Here is a 14,255-nt window from a genome sequence, read left to right as displayed (position 1 = left end):
TTATATTTTAGTAAATTGTTTGCATAAGAATTTTCTCAATGCTGTTTTGACATCCTTGTTTCTTAGACTGTATATAATGGGATTAAACATGGGCATCACAACAGTATAGAAAAGAGAAAGCACTTTGTCAGTTCCACCCGAATGACTAGTATTGGATCTAAAATATGTAACCATAGCTGATCCATAAAATAACATCACAACTGCAAGATGAGATGAACAGGTGGAGAAGGCTTTGGCCTGACTGGTGGCTGATGGCAACTTCAGCACTGTAGAGATGATTTTACTATAGGAAAAGACTATTAACAGGAATGGAACCAACACAAATATCCCAGCACCTAGGAAAACCATCATCTCATTCACAAAGATGTCCCCACAAGCCAGATGAAGTACTGGGGGTATGTCACAGAAGAAGTGGTTGATTTGGTTGGAACCACAAAATGAAAGAGAAAAAATCTGTGATGTCTGCCCTATCTGTGCTGGAATTCCACTGGCCCAGGAGCCAATCACCAGCTGAGAACGCAGTCTCTGGTTCATGACTAGAGGATAGTGCAGAGGTTTGCAGATGGCCACGTAACGGTCATAGGCCATGACAGCCAGGAAGAAGCACTCTGCAGCCCCCAGGATAAGAGTGCAGCACATTTGTGTAGCACAGGCAATGAAAGAGATGCTTCTTCTCTGGGTCCCAAGGTTGTAGACCATTCTGGGGAGAGTAATTGATACATAACATATCTCTAAAAATGAAAAGTTGCCAAGGAAAAAATACATGGGTGTCTGAAGAGCAGAGTCCAGCCTTGTGATGAGCACAATGGTGCCGTTGCCCAGTAGGATAAAGAAATACATGACAATAAGCAGTCCAAACAGAAACCACTGGAGATGAGGAACATCTGAGAATCCCAGAAGAACAAATTCCTTCAGGTTGGTCAGATTTCCTCCTTGTGGTTGATGTTGGTTTCTCATCTGTGGAGAAGATTCAGGCAGCATGTTTGTTTACTTTTCAATGGGGATTAGAGGTTTCTATCCTAGAATCCAGACATCCTAATTATTTTTCATTATCTGTAATCACTGTGCACTGTAAAAGTATGGCTGCTTACAAATTTTACTTTTAGTTATTTAAAAACTTGTGCATTATTGTGGTAAAGATTCCCCCAATATACCTTCAAAATTAATATTAGCCTCTGTAGGTCTATAGCTCAGGCTACATACACCATGCCCAACACAGCAGAGACCTTGGCATCACTTGAAACTTCTTCTGCTAAATACCTCAACATTTTTGTATTGTCTCTAATACCATCAGTTATATATCTGACAGTGCTTCTATTAGTTTTGAGAAACTGGCTCAGCAGTTAAAAACACTGGCTGCTTTTACAGAAGACCCTGGTTTGATTACACACACAAATGGCAGTTCACAACTATAACTCCAACTTGCAACTGTAACTCCAGTTAGAGGCTAATCTGAAATGATTGTATTCCAGCAATTCCAGCCCTTAAAATAGAAATAAAATAAAAAAGATAGTTAAGAGAGCACAGTTATTTATTCCTTCATGTAAATTTTGTTAGATTTTTGGGAAAACTAAGTCATTAATATTTTTATAATATAATTTGAAAAACATTTACTAGAAACTTAAAATAAATTTGGTCCTGCCCTTATCCATAAATTATCTCCAATTGATAATCACTAACAAAACAAAAATTTATTTTCTCCGGTACAGTATAATTGGTATATAAAACACTCTTTATTGCAGGGCCCATTGCCAACAGTGGATGGCCAGCACCAAACAAATACAATGGCATTTTGGGTTTATATATTGTCTGTAATACGTTGTCATGGCATTTTTTTAATCCTTACAAGCCCTTTGCATACATATTATCATTTCCAGTTTTGAACTTGCAGGGATTTTAATGTATGAATAGATGAGCCCCTGGGTTTTTTCTTTTATTTTATTTGCTTGTTACCTTCTGTTTGCTTGTTTGTTTTGCTTGATTCTGGTATGTTTTTCAACATAATTTATTTTCATATTATTTTCTAAATGTCTGTTGTTTTCTAATGAGAGAAAAATATGGATTTTGTTGGGATGGGTACAGAGAGGAAACCATAATTAGAATATGTTGTATGGAAAAAGTAATTTCAATTAAAAAAGAAAATGATAGAAAATTGCAAATTTGTATACGTAAATGACTTAGCAAAATGTGTTTTAATAAATGCATATCTATATTTTATTTATTTAACATTTTATAATGATTGTATAATTACAGCTTTCAAAGTACTCATTTTTAGATTGTTTCAGTAGTGCAGCATATATTATTTATTTAGTTCAAGGGTTTCTTTCATCTTATAATTTAATTTGCACATGTTGACCTCATTTTCACTTCAAAATGACAAGCAATTTATCAATAATTACTTAAACATTTGAGATATTATAGTTAAAAGAAATGCCATTCTGAATTATATTAAGTAGGGGTTATAGAAGATTTCACTCATTTAATCCTACTTAGAAACATGTCTTATGAAGATGCTGATAGAAGTGCAATGGAGGACAGACAGGTCACTATGTGTAGAGGACACCATCACAATTTCAAAGTTCTCTACAAACCAGCTATTCAGATAAGCACTGTTTAACTTCACATTTTAAAGAAATAGAGAGATGAAAATTAGAGCACATGATAACTTTTACTAGTGTGTTATGGATTTCACCATAGTAAACTTTCTTAACTGGGCTTGTTTCATCTCTAACTCTCCATTTTGTTATCAGTGAGACAATACTTCTTTGAGCATTTTAATTAGTGAGACCTAAATATTGCAAAAAAACTATCATTTATTAACACAAGTTGATTCTTCAGTTTATTTTTCTACTTATGTAAATTGTAGATATTTCATATTAAGGTGTTACTTTTTCCATTAATTAATCACACTGTTTATTAAGTATTTAATTGGTGGCTTTTTTATTTGCTTTATTGAAAATTTCTCTTTCAAACCTTTTTTCTTCAGGATCATAAATTTTACACATAGAGATTGAGTATTTTCATATGTGACAGAGTGGTCTTCCTTCATTGTAGCAGCTAAATTTGTGCTTTCACAACCCTGAAGAGAATGCTTCCTCGGCATTCTGAAATGATCTCTGATTTACCACTTATACCTATTGATCTTTCATCTCTACAATGCCATGCAATGGATTTCGTCTAGAACAAAAAAGAGTACAAACATAATCATCAATATTGGACTGATTCCTACAAAATGAGGTGTAGTTGAATTGTTTTTCATTTTTTTCTAATGTGTAAGATATATATTTTGGTAACATTAGATCAGAATTTATTAAGCTATCCACTGACCTAGCAATTCTAAAAATACTTAGGGTAATTTTCTGAATTACACCGCTAAATATAGGTCAAAATCTTGAGGTAGTGAAAGCACACAGGTTTCTACAAGTTCTATCAATATTTGTTTTCAAATACCATGCTTAATTCTATGTGTTCTGATGGATTTACTCTAAATAGATTAATTAAAATTTGGTCAGTAATATTTTTTGAATCTCACCTCTGCTTGACATTCATTCTGGGAATGAGTTTCATCTCCCTGCACTGACAAAATTTTAAAGAAACCTTTGAAATCTTTCTGAAGGTGATGTAGCCATGAATCTGTTTTCACATTTATCTTCTTTCCTTTACCTCGCCTTCATGTAACTACAATATCAGGACTTTACTCAAGAATCTTTTTTTTTAAAGATTTCTCTATGGTTATAGTGAAATTTATCACACAAATCCTAAATGACACTCAAAGAAAAGGCTGTGACTACTTTACTATTTCACTCATTTTTTTTCTTTATTAAAGGGTACACTCTGCACTATCTGATACTTATTGTGCCTTTCAGCTTTGAAATAAAAAACACTCTATTTAAAGGAAATTTTCACTGTCAAGAAGAAAAAGATAATTAATCAGTGGAAAAGAGCAGTAAAATTCTCCTATATGATGTTTTCAAGTGGCAACAAATAATGTAATTCATTCCTACATAATACTTCTAGATTTACTCACTCTTCAATTTAACATTGTGTTGTATTAAATATAGTTACTCAAATGACATTCTGGCCATACGTATCTTCTGCTCTTGAACAGATGAAGATATAAAGAGGAGAGATTTATTCATTGTGGTATTCTCAAATAATATTCTTTTTTAGTAAATGCTTAATGTATAATATATTTGAGTAATAAGAATAATGCCAGGGAATTTCTATTTTAAATTTCTCTTGTCTGAATAAATTCAAAGACTTAAATGAGTTTTTAAGAGCATTCTAGGCCATTCAAAGTTCAGAATTTCCATAGTTTTTGGAGTGCATTTTGCTATGCATAAACACTATACTATCTGTAATGACTTTCAGTAATGACATAGATCTCAAAACACATTCATTACTTTTATATTATGCAATACTTATTTCCAAGAATTATCATGATTCTTTAAAAAATAATTTATCTTTGTATTTCACTAGTATAGCAAATATATTACACATGTTTTTTAACTCCAAGACACTGGTTAAAATATGATTAAGACTGATTAAAGGGATATTCCACTTCCTTCTTAAATTGTTAAAATGTGCTCCTTCAATGTGATGTTTTCTATAAAATTATCTATGCTTCACAAAATTATCATAGCTGAATATTTTTCTAACTTGAAGTGGTTCAACATCTGTGTTTACTGTTAACAATTACTGTACAAATTATATTTATTTACTAAAACATACATTAACAATTAAATAAATTGTTTTCCAAAATAAGTGAAAGTTTTGAATACATTAATATTGAACTGTAATGGATATATAAGTCATATTTACCTTTTTAATGCAGATTAATTTTTATTTTTTATCACCATGATTTAGATGTCTAATTTATTTTAAATGGAACCACTTGTATCATCAAAGCTTTGTCATCTTCTGCTATGATATTTTGTTTCTGAATATAATAAAGTTCTCTTCAAACAAATGCAGTTCTGTCTTCCACCAGAAATAGGTGCACATACCTAAATTTCTGTCAGTAAATCTCTGTGCACATATCTAAATTTCTGTTAGTTAATCTCTTTAATGCTTCCTTCTTTGGCTATTTTATTTGTGCTAGATAATGTTTACTCTACTTTAACATGTAAATTGGGTCCCCAGTAGAATTTAAGGCACAGTGTGGTTTATTTCCTAGACACGGACAGTTGCTGAGCAACACTGTGATAGACAGCAATACACTGACAACAATTACCTAATTTGGAAACACTTTTAGCTGTGATGTTCTCTATTATGAAGACACTGTGTATAACCTTGGTTCATACTAGACTGAGGCTGGGAGCATGAAGTTTTCTGAAGTCTGTCTACAATAATGGGTTCTGTCTCTTGTATTCACAGGATAGCTTGTGTTATGGTTTTAACAATCAAAATAATCTTTATTTAGGATGAATTGAGAACCTGGAGTAAGCTAAACTGCAATAATGAAAAATCTGTGAAGAAAAAAATCTGTGTATGCCAAACTTCAAGCCTTAGAGTAACAATTGCTTCTAATTAATTATCATGAATGAGGAAAATAATATTGTTAAAATATGGTGTAAGAAAAATAAATAAAAATAATTTTGAAAAGCATCTTCAGTGTAGTTTTACATCTCTAACATATGACGTCTTCATATTGTTCATTAAATAGTGACTTATAACAATTTTGGAGATTCTGAACATGAGGCAATACTATCTGTGAATTCATATTTCATCAGACATGTTCTGCATAGTGTGCTCTTGAAACATTTTCCCTTCCTCTTCTGTGTAGTTCTCTGGGCCCAGGAAGGAAAGATTTCCTGAAGACATCAATTTAGGACTGAGTGTTACAAAGTCTCTTATTCTCCGTGCATTGTCCACTTGTGGGTATCTGTGCTAGTTACCATCTACTGTGAGAGGAAGCTTCTCAGAAGATCAGTGACCAAGGGACCAGTTGATTTGTATAGCAGAATGTCATAAGGGGTCATTTTATTCCTATGTTCCATTACCAGAGTCAAAATGTATTCAGTTTTCTCCTAGACCCATGGTTTATCATCTCTCAGGCTTGTGTTAACCTTAGCTGTGTCAACTGATTGGGTGAGTTTTAAACCCAACCTAGAGCGGTTTGTCCTCTGACATTTGAGTCACTAGTGCATCAGAATAGCTTGCTCATCACCATTATAGATCAGAGGTTTTGTAGATACAATGATGATTATCTTTCTCCACTAATAGTGTGTCTTCCCATACTATGAACGTTAGTCAGATTGGAGAAGCTTCCATTTAGGCACCAGCTTAACTATTTGATGTTCCATAATATAAATGTTGTCGTTAGCAATAAGACCTTACAATCAGTGTGTGTAATCAGCAATAAATATCATTAGTTGAAGATTTCTTTAAGTATTTCTTAGACATTTGTGTTTCATCTTTTGAGAACTTTCGTTATAGTTCTGAACCTCATTTTTAATTGGACTATTGTTTTTCTGAATGTAGTATTTTTTAATTATTAATAAAATTTTTTTATACTTACCCTTTCTGGATGTGTATTTGGACAAATTTCCTCCTATTCTCTAACCTACCACTTCTGAAAGATGGTATTCTTTGCAATACTGAAGCTTTGCAGTTTCAAGTTGTGCCAGTTCTTAGTTTTTCTAGTACCTATGCTATTGGTGTCTTGTTCAGAAAATTTTTCCTCTACCAGTTATTTCAAGCCTCTATACACATTTCCTTTTCTATCATATTTAGGGTCTGTGATGTTCTGAGATTTATTTGAGGGAACACTTCTTCAGCTAAATAACATTACAATTCCTATACAGAATTTAGCTGTCACTGTCAAAAGACATGCTCTGTGCCCAACATTGATGAAAAAGAAAAACCTATTTGTGTCATAGTCAGAGAAAAGAATGAGACATATTTTTCAATTCTAGAGTTTACTCATTTGAATAAAAATGAGAATAATAAAACAACAACAGCAAAACAAGTAAAAAAGAAAAGAGTAAGACTTAAGAGTCTGAGAAATTAGCTTACATTAGCTAAATAAATGATGATGTTATTTCTAATCATTATTAGTATGATCTCACAGACAATTTTCATGGAATATAAGAGTTTGAAAATGCAACAGAATTAGAAAAAATTAAGTATAGTTTTGAAATGCTATTTATATCTCTTTGCTTTTCTTTGTTTTTTGAACTTTGTTATTATTAAACACAACTATTTATCCTATATTACTTATTTTCCCCCTTGTATTTCTAAATTGTACTAACTATATCTGTTTAATTAATGTATAATATTTTTATCTTCACCCAATTACCAACATTGTGAATTACACTTATAAAACTCAGGAATGTTTATGAGTTAATATCTGATAAAAAATCTAAGAATACTAAAGCAATATACATTCAGCTTAAATTTGTATACAATCAAATGTATATAAATAGGCACTTTAATTTTGGCTTCTTTAAAAGTCTTTCATTTTATATTTTTATAAACATAACCTTCATTTAAAACTGCTTCCATTTTTTTTATTTTCTGATCATATGTCTATGATCACATGTTTTAAATATTTCCATGTGTTATTTTTTATTTGAAATGCAGAGATTTTGTTGTATGTGAAGATGAATGTTTACACTTGGGTGGGAGCTGAGGTCCCTTGCTTTTTGAGACATGGTCTTCTACTGATACTTGTATTCAGTAATTAAGAAATGCTACTGGGCTAGCAAGTCCAGCAACTTTCAAGACTCCAAGTCCTCAGCTTTAAAAAAGCTGGTCTCCTGGATACAAAATGAAATTTCCATGCTTATACAGTAAACATTTTGCTGACCGAGTCATAGCCTATGTCTGTGTCATAACATTTTGAACTTTTTATTCCTTTGTTTTGTAGTTTTAATTTAAATTTTGAGATTAAAATTTCAACACTGTTCACTTTCCCTCCAAAGCCTCCCATAAAACTCTTGATGCTCCAAATTCATGGCTCTTTACCACTAATTTTTATTGCATTTATATATGTATATGTGTTTATCTTTGTGCACACACATGCACACATATATGTATGTATGTATTTATTCCTAAATATGTGCTGCTCAATATGTATAATGTTACTGGTACATGTTCTTAGGGTTGTCTGGCACTTGACACACAAGTGGTATGCTCTTTCCTGGAAATTACCACCTCTCCTCTCCAAGCTTTTCTCAGCTACTAGCATCATAGTGACACCTCATGAGTCATACCCTGTCCACTTCAGCATGTTCCTTGATATTATCCTCAGCTCATTTTGGTCTAGTAATGTTTGTTAGACTCTATGAATATGGCTTCTGATGTGACTAGGATAAACAATCTTATAGCAAACTCTCTAATCCTCTGGCTTTTACAATCTTTTTACCACCTCGTACTCAGTATTCCACAAGCATTAAATATTTAGTTGTTTTGTAGATGTATTCATTGGGACTGGGCTCCACAAATCTGCATTTTGATTAGTTGTGTTTTCTTGTAGAACTCTTCCACTTTTTCAAAGAGGTGTTTCCTTGAACATTGAAGTCTACAATTGTCCGTGGGTATAAGGACAAATGTTTATAGAGTGCTTTCCAATTTTATGTCTGTGTACCATGTGCATACATGATGGCTCCAGAGACAAGAATAGGGCATCAGATCTGCTCTATCTAGAGTAAAAGATGTTTGAGGACTTCTTGTGTTTTTTGTGTCCTCTGCAAGAGCAACAAATGCCCTTACACTGAACCATCTCTTCAACCCCTAAAGATATTTGTACATATAAATAAAACCTCACATTTCTAGAAAATAATTACACTTTCAAAAAGGATAAAGTTTCATCTTTCAGAAACAGGAATATTGATCTGTAATTTTTAATAAGAGTTACCTCAACTTAAATAGCTCATTTTCTAAGAAATTTGTATAATTCTCCTCCTAATGTTTTCCTAAACATATTTCCATACTTTTATTCTTACTTTTGCAAGTGTTTGGTATGACTATAGTAAAAAGAATTCCAATATTGCCTCAAAATTTGTGTCCCTTCAGTAGCCACACCTTCTACTAATGTTACAACCAAGGAGGAAGAGAGATATTGCTTCAATTTATATATAAGATGTAATTACGATTTAACACATTTTCACTTGTTTTCTGTCGAGGTAATTCTTCATCAATTTTATACATGCATATGATTAGTTCAGGTTACATTTTGTGTATAATGATTTTAGATACAGATCATGTGTATAATGAGTTTTGTATGCTCCCTTTTACCTCCTCCCCCCTCACTGTCTGTCTGTCTGTCTGTCTTTCTCTCTGTCCCCTCCTCTCTCTCTCCGAGTCCTATCACCTTTAGGTGATTTATAACCCCTTAAAAAGTTTTATTTCAGGAAGTCACACCAATTTTTCAAGGTGTAGTTTGCTTACGTTGAACACCAATGCTTCTTAAATAGGAATACTGATATTTGCCCTGGGGATAAGCTTTCCCTGAGTACCAGTTTACCATCAATAAACCTTTCATTAGGCAAAAACTCTATTTGCTTTTCACAGCTTTTTTTTCTTTGCATCGACAAGTCCCTATCGTCCCACACTCGTCATCATTAATTTAGCCCATTCAGACGAGGGACTGACAGACAGACAGAGACAGAGGAGAGAAAGAATACTATGCAGCCTGTGTCGATTTATGTGTGATAGAGTGTTTGTGTGTGTGTATGTGTGTGTGAGTGTTTGTGTGTGATGTTTGCGGGTATAAGTGCACACCAATCCGTGCCCACATATAAACATGTTTGCTTGTGTGTGTGCGAGAGAGAAAGCAGAAAAACGTGTATGTTCCCATCTATGCTTGAAAAGTCACTGTTTAGACTATTTAGGGAAACCCATAATGAATAGAGAAACTATATCTTTTTTTTTGTTTTTGTTGTATAACAATTATTTTTATTTATTTATTTGAAAATATACTACATACATACAATTATTTTTTTATGATATCTACTCACATACTCTCCCTTCTAACTCTTTCCAGTCCCTTTCATACAAGAGAAGTCTCCCACACAATTCTATGTTCTCCTATAGGGTTCATGCTTAAATATGTTGTTTGTTTCTTCCTCTCAGTTACAGTGTATTTGGAAAAGTGCATCCTTACATTCTCCCTTGATATTATTTATTTACTAATATTTTGAACAGTCACATTATATGCCAGATTTATTTTCACATGGGTAGTAATGAGTAACATATACTAAAAGTCCAAATAAATATATAAAATAACAAATATAGCAATCATATTGTGCACTTGTGTGTTATCTTGCTTTCATATTCAAGTTTATGTGAGCTTCCTGTTTTATGTTACTTCCATACAATACTTCGTTTAAGAAAAATTCCTGAAAACAAACATATTGATATGTTTCAGTTAAAGCTAACAGCAAAGGCCATATCACAAATTCAAAAACAAAGTTATGAACTTCTTTTACCACTACTACTACCCAAGAGAAAATAACTTTGACTGTTAACGGGGGCCACTTGGCTGCTTGTTCATTTCCCAGCTGCCCAGACCCTGGAAATAATCACTCAGAAACTGTATTAATTAAATCACTTCTTGGCCCATTAGCTCTAGCTTCTTATTGGCTGATTCTTACATATTAATTTAACCCATTTCTATTAATCTCTGCATCACCACATGGCTGGGATTTACCGGATAAAGTTCTGGCATCTACCTCCAGCATGGCTACATGGCTTCTCTCTGACTCTGTTCTTTCTAACAACATTCACTTTCTTCCCCTGCCTACCTAAGTTCTGCCCTGCTGTAAGTCCAAAGTGGTTTCTTTATTCATTAATGCTAATCACAACATACAGAGGGGACTCCCACATTGCCTCCTCTTTTCTGTTTAAATAAAACAGTTTTTAACTCTAACATAGTAAAATTTATCATACAATTCTTACACTTGCTTGGTTAGAGTTACCACAAGATAATTTTTTATTTTACTTAAGGCTGTTGTGAAAATTATTGTTTCCCTGGTTTCTCTCTGTGTCCATTTGTCATTATATATAGGAGGGCTACAAATTTTTGTGAGTTAATTTTTTATTCAGCTACTTTGCTAAATAAAAGTGTTCATCTTCTGGAGGTGTTCCCCAGTGGAATTTTTAGTGTCACTGATGTATACTATCCTATTATCTGTTGTTTAAATTGCATACCTGATCTTGATTTAAGTTAAATAAGTGTTAAGTATTGAGACAATTATCCATTTATTTTAGATTTTCTAATTTGATGAAATACAAATATTTAAAATATGTCTGTTGTAATACGAGGTGCGGTGCTGCGTCCCCGGCACCCCAGCCGCCTGACTAGCTTATGCCCCGAAATAACAACACAGAAACTGTATTCATTTAAACACTGCTTGGCCCATTCTCTTCTAGGCTAATTCTCACATATTAATTTAGCCCATTTCTAATCATCTGTGTGTAGCACTCCATGGTGCGCTTACCGGGAAGATTCTAGCCTACGACCATCCTGGGTCGGAGCTTCATTGAGTATGTCTGCCCGGGAGAGCGGAGCATAGTGTCACTCTGAGCTCACTTCCTCTTCCTCCCAGCATTATGTTCTGTTTACTCCTCCCACTTATGTTTTAACCTATCAGGGTCAAGCAGTTTCTTTATTGCTTAACCAATGAAATCTGCAGATTGATATATGACACTCCCACATTATATGTCCTTATGATTCTCTGGAATTATTTGGTGTCTGTTATTATATCTATCTTTTCATTTCTGATTTTATTAATTTGAATATTGTTTTTTTGTCTTATGATAATTTGGATAAGGACTTGTCTATACTGTTGACTTTATCAAATAACAAACTCTTTATTTCATTGTTTCTTAATGTTCACTTTGTTTCTTATTAATTGATCATAATTCTGAATTTGGTTATCTCTTGCCCTCTATTCATTTTGAGTGTCGTTTCTTCTTTTTCTTCTAAAACTTCCAGAAGTGCTATTAAATTGCTAGTATGACTTCTTTTCAAATATTTAATAATGATGGTTCATTTTATAAACTTTCCTCCTAGAACGATTATCATATGACCTATATTTTTGGGTGTGTACTGTATTCATTTTCATTAAATTCTGGAAAGTTTACAGACCAGATTTTTCATTTATTACAGAGTTCAGTTTCAATGAGTCTCTAAGTTTTCTCTTGTTCATGGTTGTCTGTTAGAATGCAGAGAGCTATTTCAATTTGGATTTAATTGTTCAGACTTATTCTGTGTTCAAGTATGGGCTTAATTTCAGAGAAAGTTCAATGGCATGCTGGTAAGAATGTATATTCTTTTGTGTTAGAGTAAAAAGTATGGGAGTCTGATCTTCCACCAAAACTGTTGACTTACCAGGGCCTACACTATAGTAGAAAAATGACTCTTCCTTTCCGAGAAGCTAACGTAACTTATATTTTTTGTGTTTTACTTATTTGTATTTTGTCTGGTTTGGTCTTGCTCAGGTTCTGGGTATGCTGTCACAACCACTGTGTCTGCCTCTCTCCCTGCCACTCTTCCACACTGATTCAGTTTTGCTCTTTCAAGAATTATGTATTCATACTAACATCACAAACTCTGTTTGTATAACCATATTTGTTTACATGTTTTTCAGTTTGAAATGGAATTTCAATTAGTAAATTGTTAGGACTCAGGTTTTGTTTTAGGATTTTTTTATGGGAGAAGGGGGTATTATAGCTGAGCTAGAAAATTCTGCGGCATCTGGAAGAGTCCAGAGAAGAAAGGATATGGCTAGGGCTACCCAGGAGAGAAGCAAAATAACCTTCTTTTGGTTTTCTAAGGCTATAGTTCAAAATATTTCTATACTAAACACTTTCTGATACAAATATGCATTAACTAATTTTTGTTCCACTTTCATAATGTATTGTCACTATATTAGAAAGTGCAATTTATTTTACGTCCCTCTGATCTAATTATGCAAGTACTATTTCCTTATGGTATACTGAATATCAGCAATGCACTGTAGACATTTAGATCTTTCTGAATCCTTTCTAATACTCCTATATGCACTTCCATAATATATGATTATACACAATAGAATCAAATAAAACATCTGGACATACTATAAAAAGCTTTGAGTCAACATTTCTTCTGTGTTAGCACATGATCTTTAGAAATTCTGTTTCAATAATATGTATAAAGCAAAAATATTTGGGTTCAAGGAGAGCTGATAAATTATAGAGGACTTATACATCTATCTTTTATTTATTTAACTTTTGAGACAATATTTCCTTTATATCAGACTGGCCACCAACTCACAATGTAGTTTCAAGCCTGTTCTTGACTTTTTGATCCTTCTGTCTTAATTTTCTTGGAGATGAAGTGGTAACATTGCCCATACTATACTATAGATATACTATATATGTATCATCATGTTACACCTTTTATTGACAAGTTTATCCAAATTAATATGAATAGTCTACCAAAAGGGAAGTTTTATTAGAAGAACAAGCCTTTTATACTATTTTGGAATTGTTATTATTTTTTAAGTGTGCAAAGAACTAGGTGTTTCCACATTGGGCACTTGATATATGTCATGGTTGTTTCTATTATAACTCTACTCCTTGGTTTAAAACTTTGTATTTTATATGACATGGTGATTCTCACCACAATAAATTTGCCAATTTAAATTTCTTTCATGAGCGCATTCTCTTTTATTGGCTATTTTTATTACATAATAATTTGAGAAGTAAATTACAACTGAGTAATATGCACAGCACAAATGTATACATGAAAATCATTTTACATAAATATTTGAGAATTTTCTACAATGTATTTTGATCACATTCATACTTAACCAGTCCCCTAATTTTCCCAATATCTATATCTTTTTACTTTATATATTTTATATCTATATATTTTGTTCCCAACTTAATAATCTTTATTTTGTTTTTTACATATAGTCAAATTTGTGTTCCTGGGTAAAGAATCATCCACTGTAGCCTAAATAGAATCACCAGAGGTCAATACATCCCTAAAGAAAACTGATTTTCTCACTCCAAGAACATACAAACTGCAAAAATTTTCTCAGGCATTGAAGTTCATTATCCCTTACCAAATTTGTTAAAGTGTAGACTTTTGAAATTAAAAATTGTTTTAATTTCTGGATTTCTGTGGGCCCCTTAATTAAAGTTCACCAAAAAAGTTCACTACACATGAGATGCAACAGTAACTATTATAATTACATATTGCAGAAATAAAGTAAATATGTCTACTGTGGTGCAAAACATATAAAGAAACGATTTCTGTAATT

The 14,255-nt window shown here is 32.7% G+C and overlaps 1 protein-coding gene across 1 annotated transcript; it reads right to left on the bottom strand.

Annotated features, from left to right (window-relative positions):
- Positions 1-957, bottom strand: LOC121466542 (olfactory receptor 10AG1-like). The gene has a single exon (XM_041680295.1). It carries the CDS (start codon positions 955-957, stop codon positions 1-3), a length of 957 nt encoding a protein of 318 aa, XP_041536229.1.
- Positions 958-14,255: the final 13,298 nt, after the last annotated feature.

This window comes from Microtus oregoni, unplaced genomic scaffold, assembly GCF_018167655.1.
Source record: "Microtus oregoni isolate MIOR12 unplaced genomic scaffold, Mior012 000033F_ref0000390, whole genome shotgun sequence".
In the NCBI taxonomy this organism is placed as follows: Eukaryota; Metazoa; Chordata; class Mammalia; order Rodentia; family Cricetidae; genus Microtus; species Microtus oregoni.
The sequence above is the reverse complement of the archived record's forward strand: the minus strand, read 5'-3'. Positions and strand labels throughout refer to the sequence as shown.

What these genes read in the sequence shown, in the direction of transcription:
- LOC121466542 (XM_041680295.1), bottom strand. Translation starts at nt 957, where the DNA reads ATGAGAAACCAACATCAACCACAAGGAGGAAATCTGACCAACCTGAAG.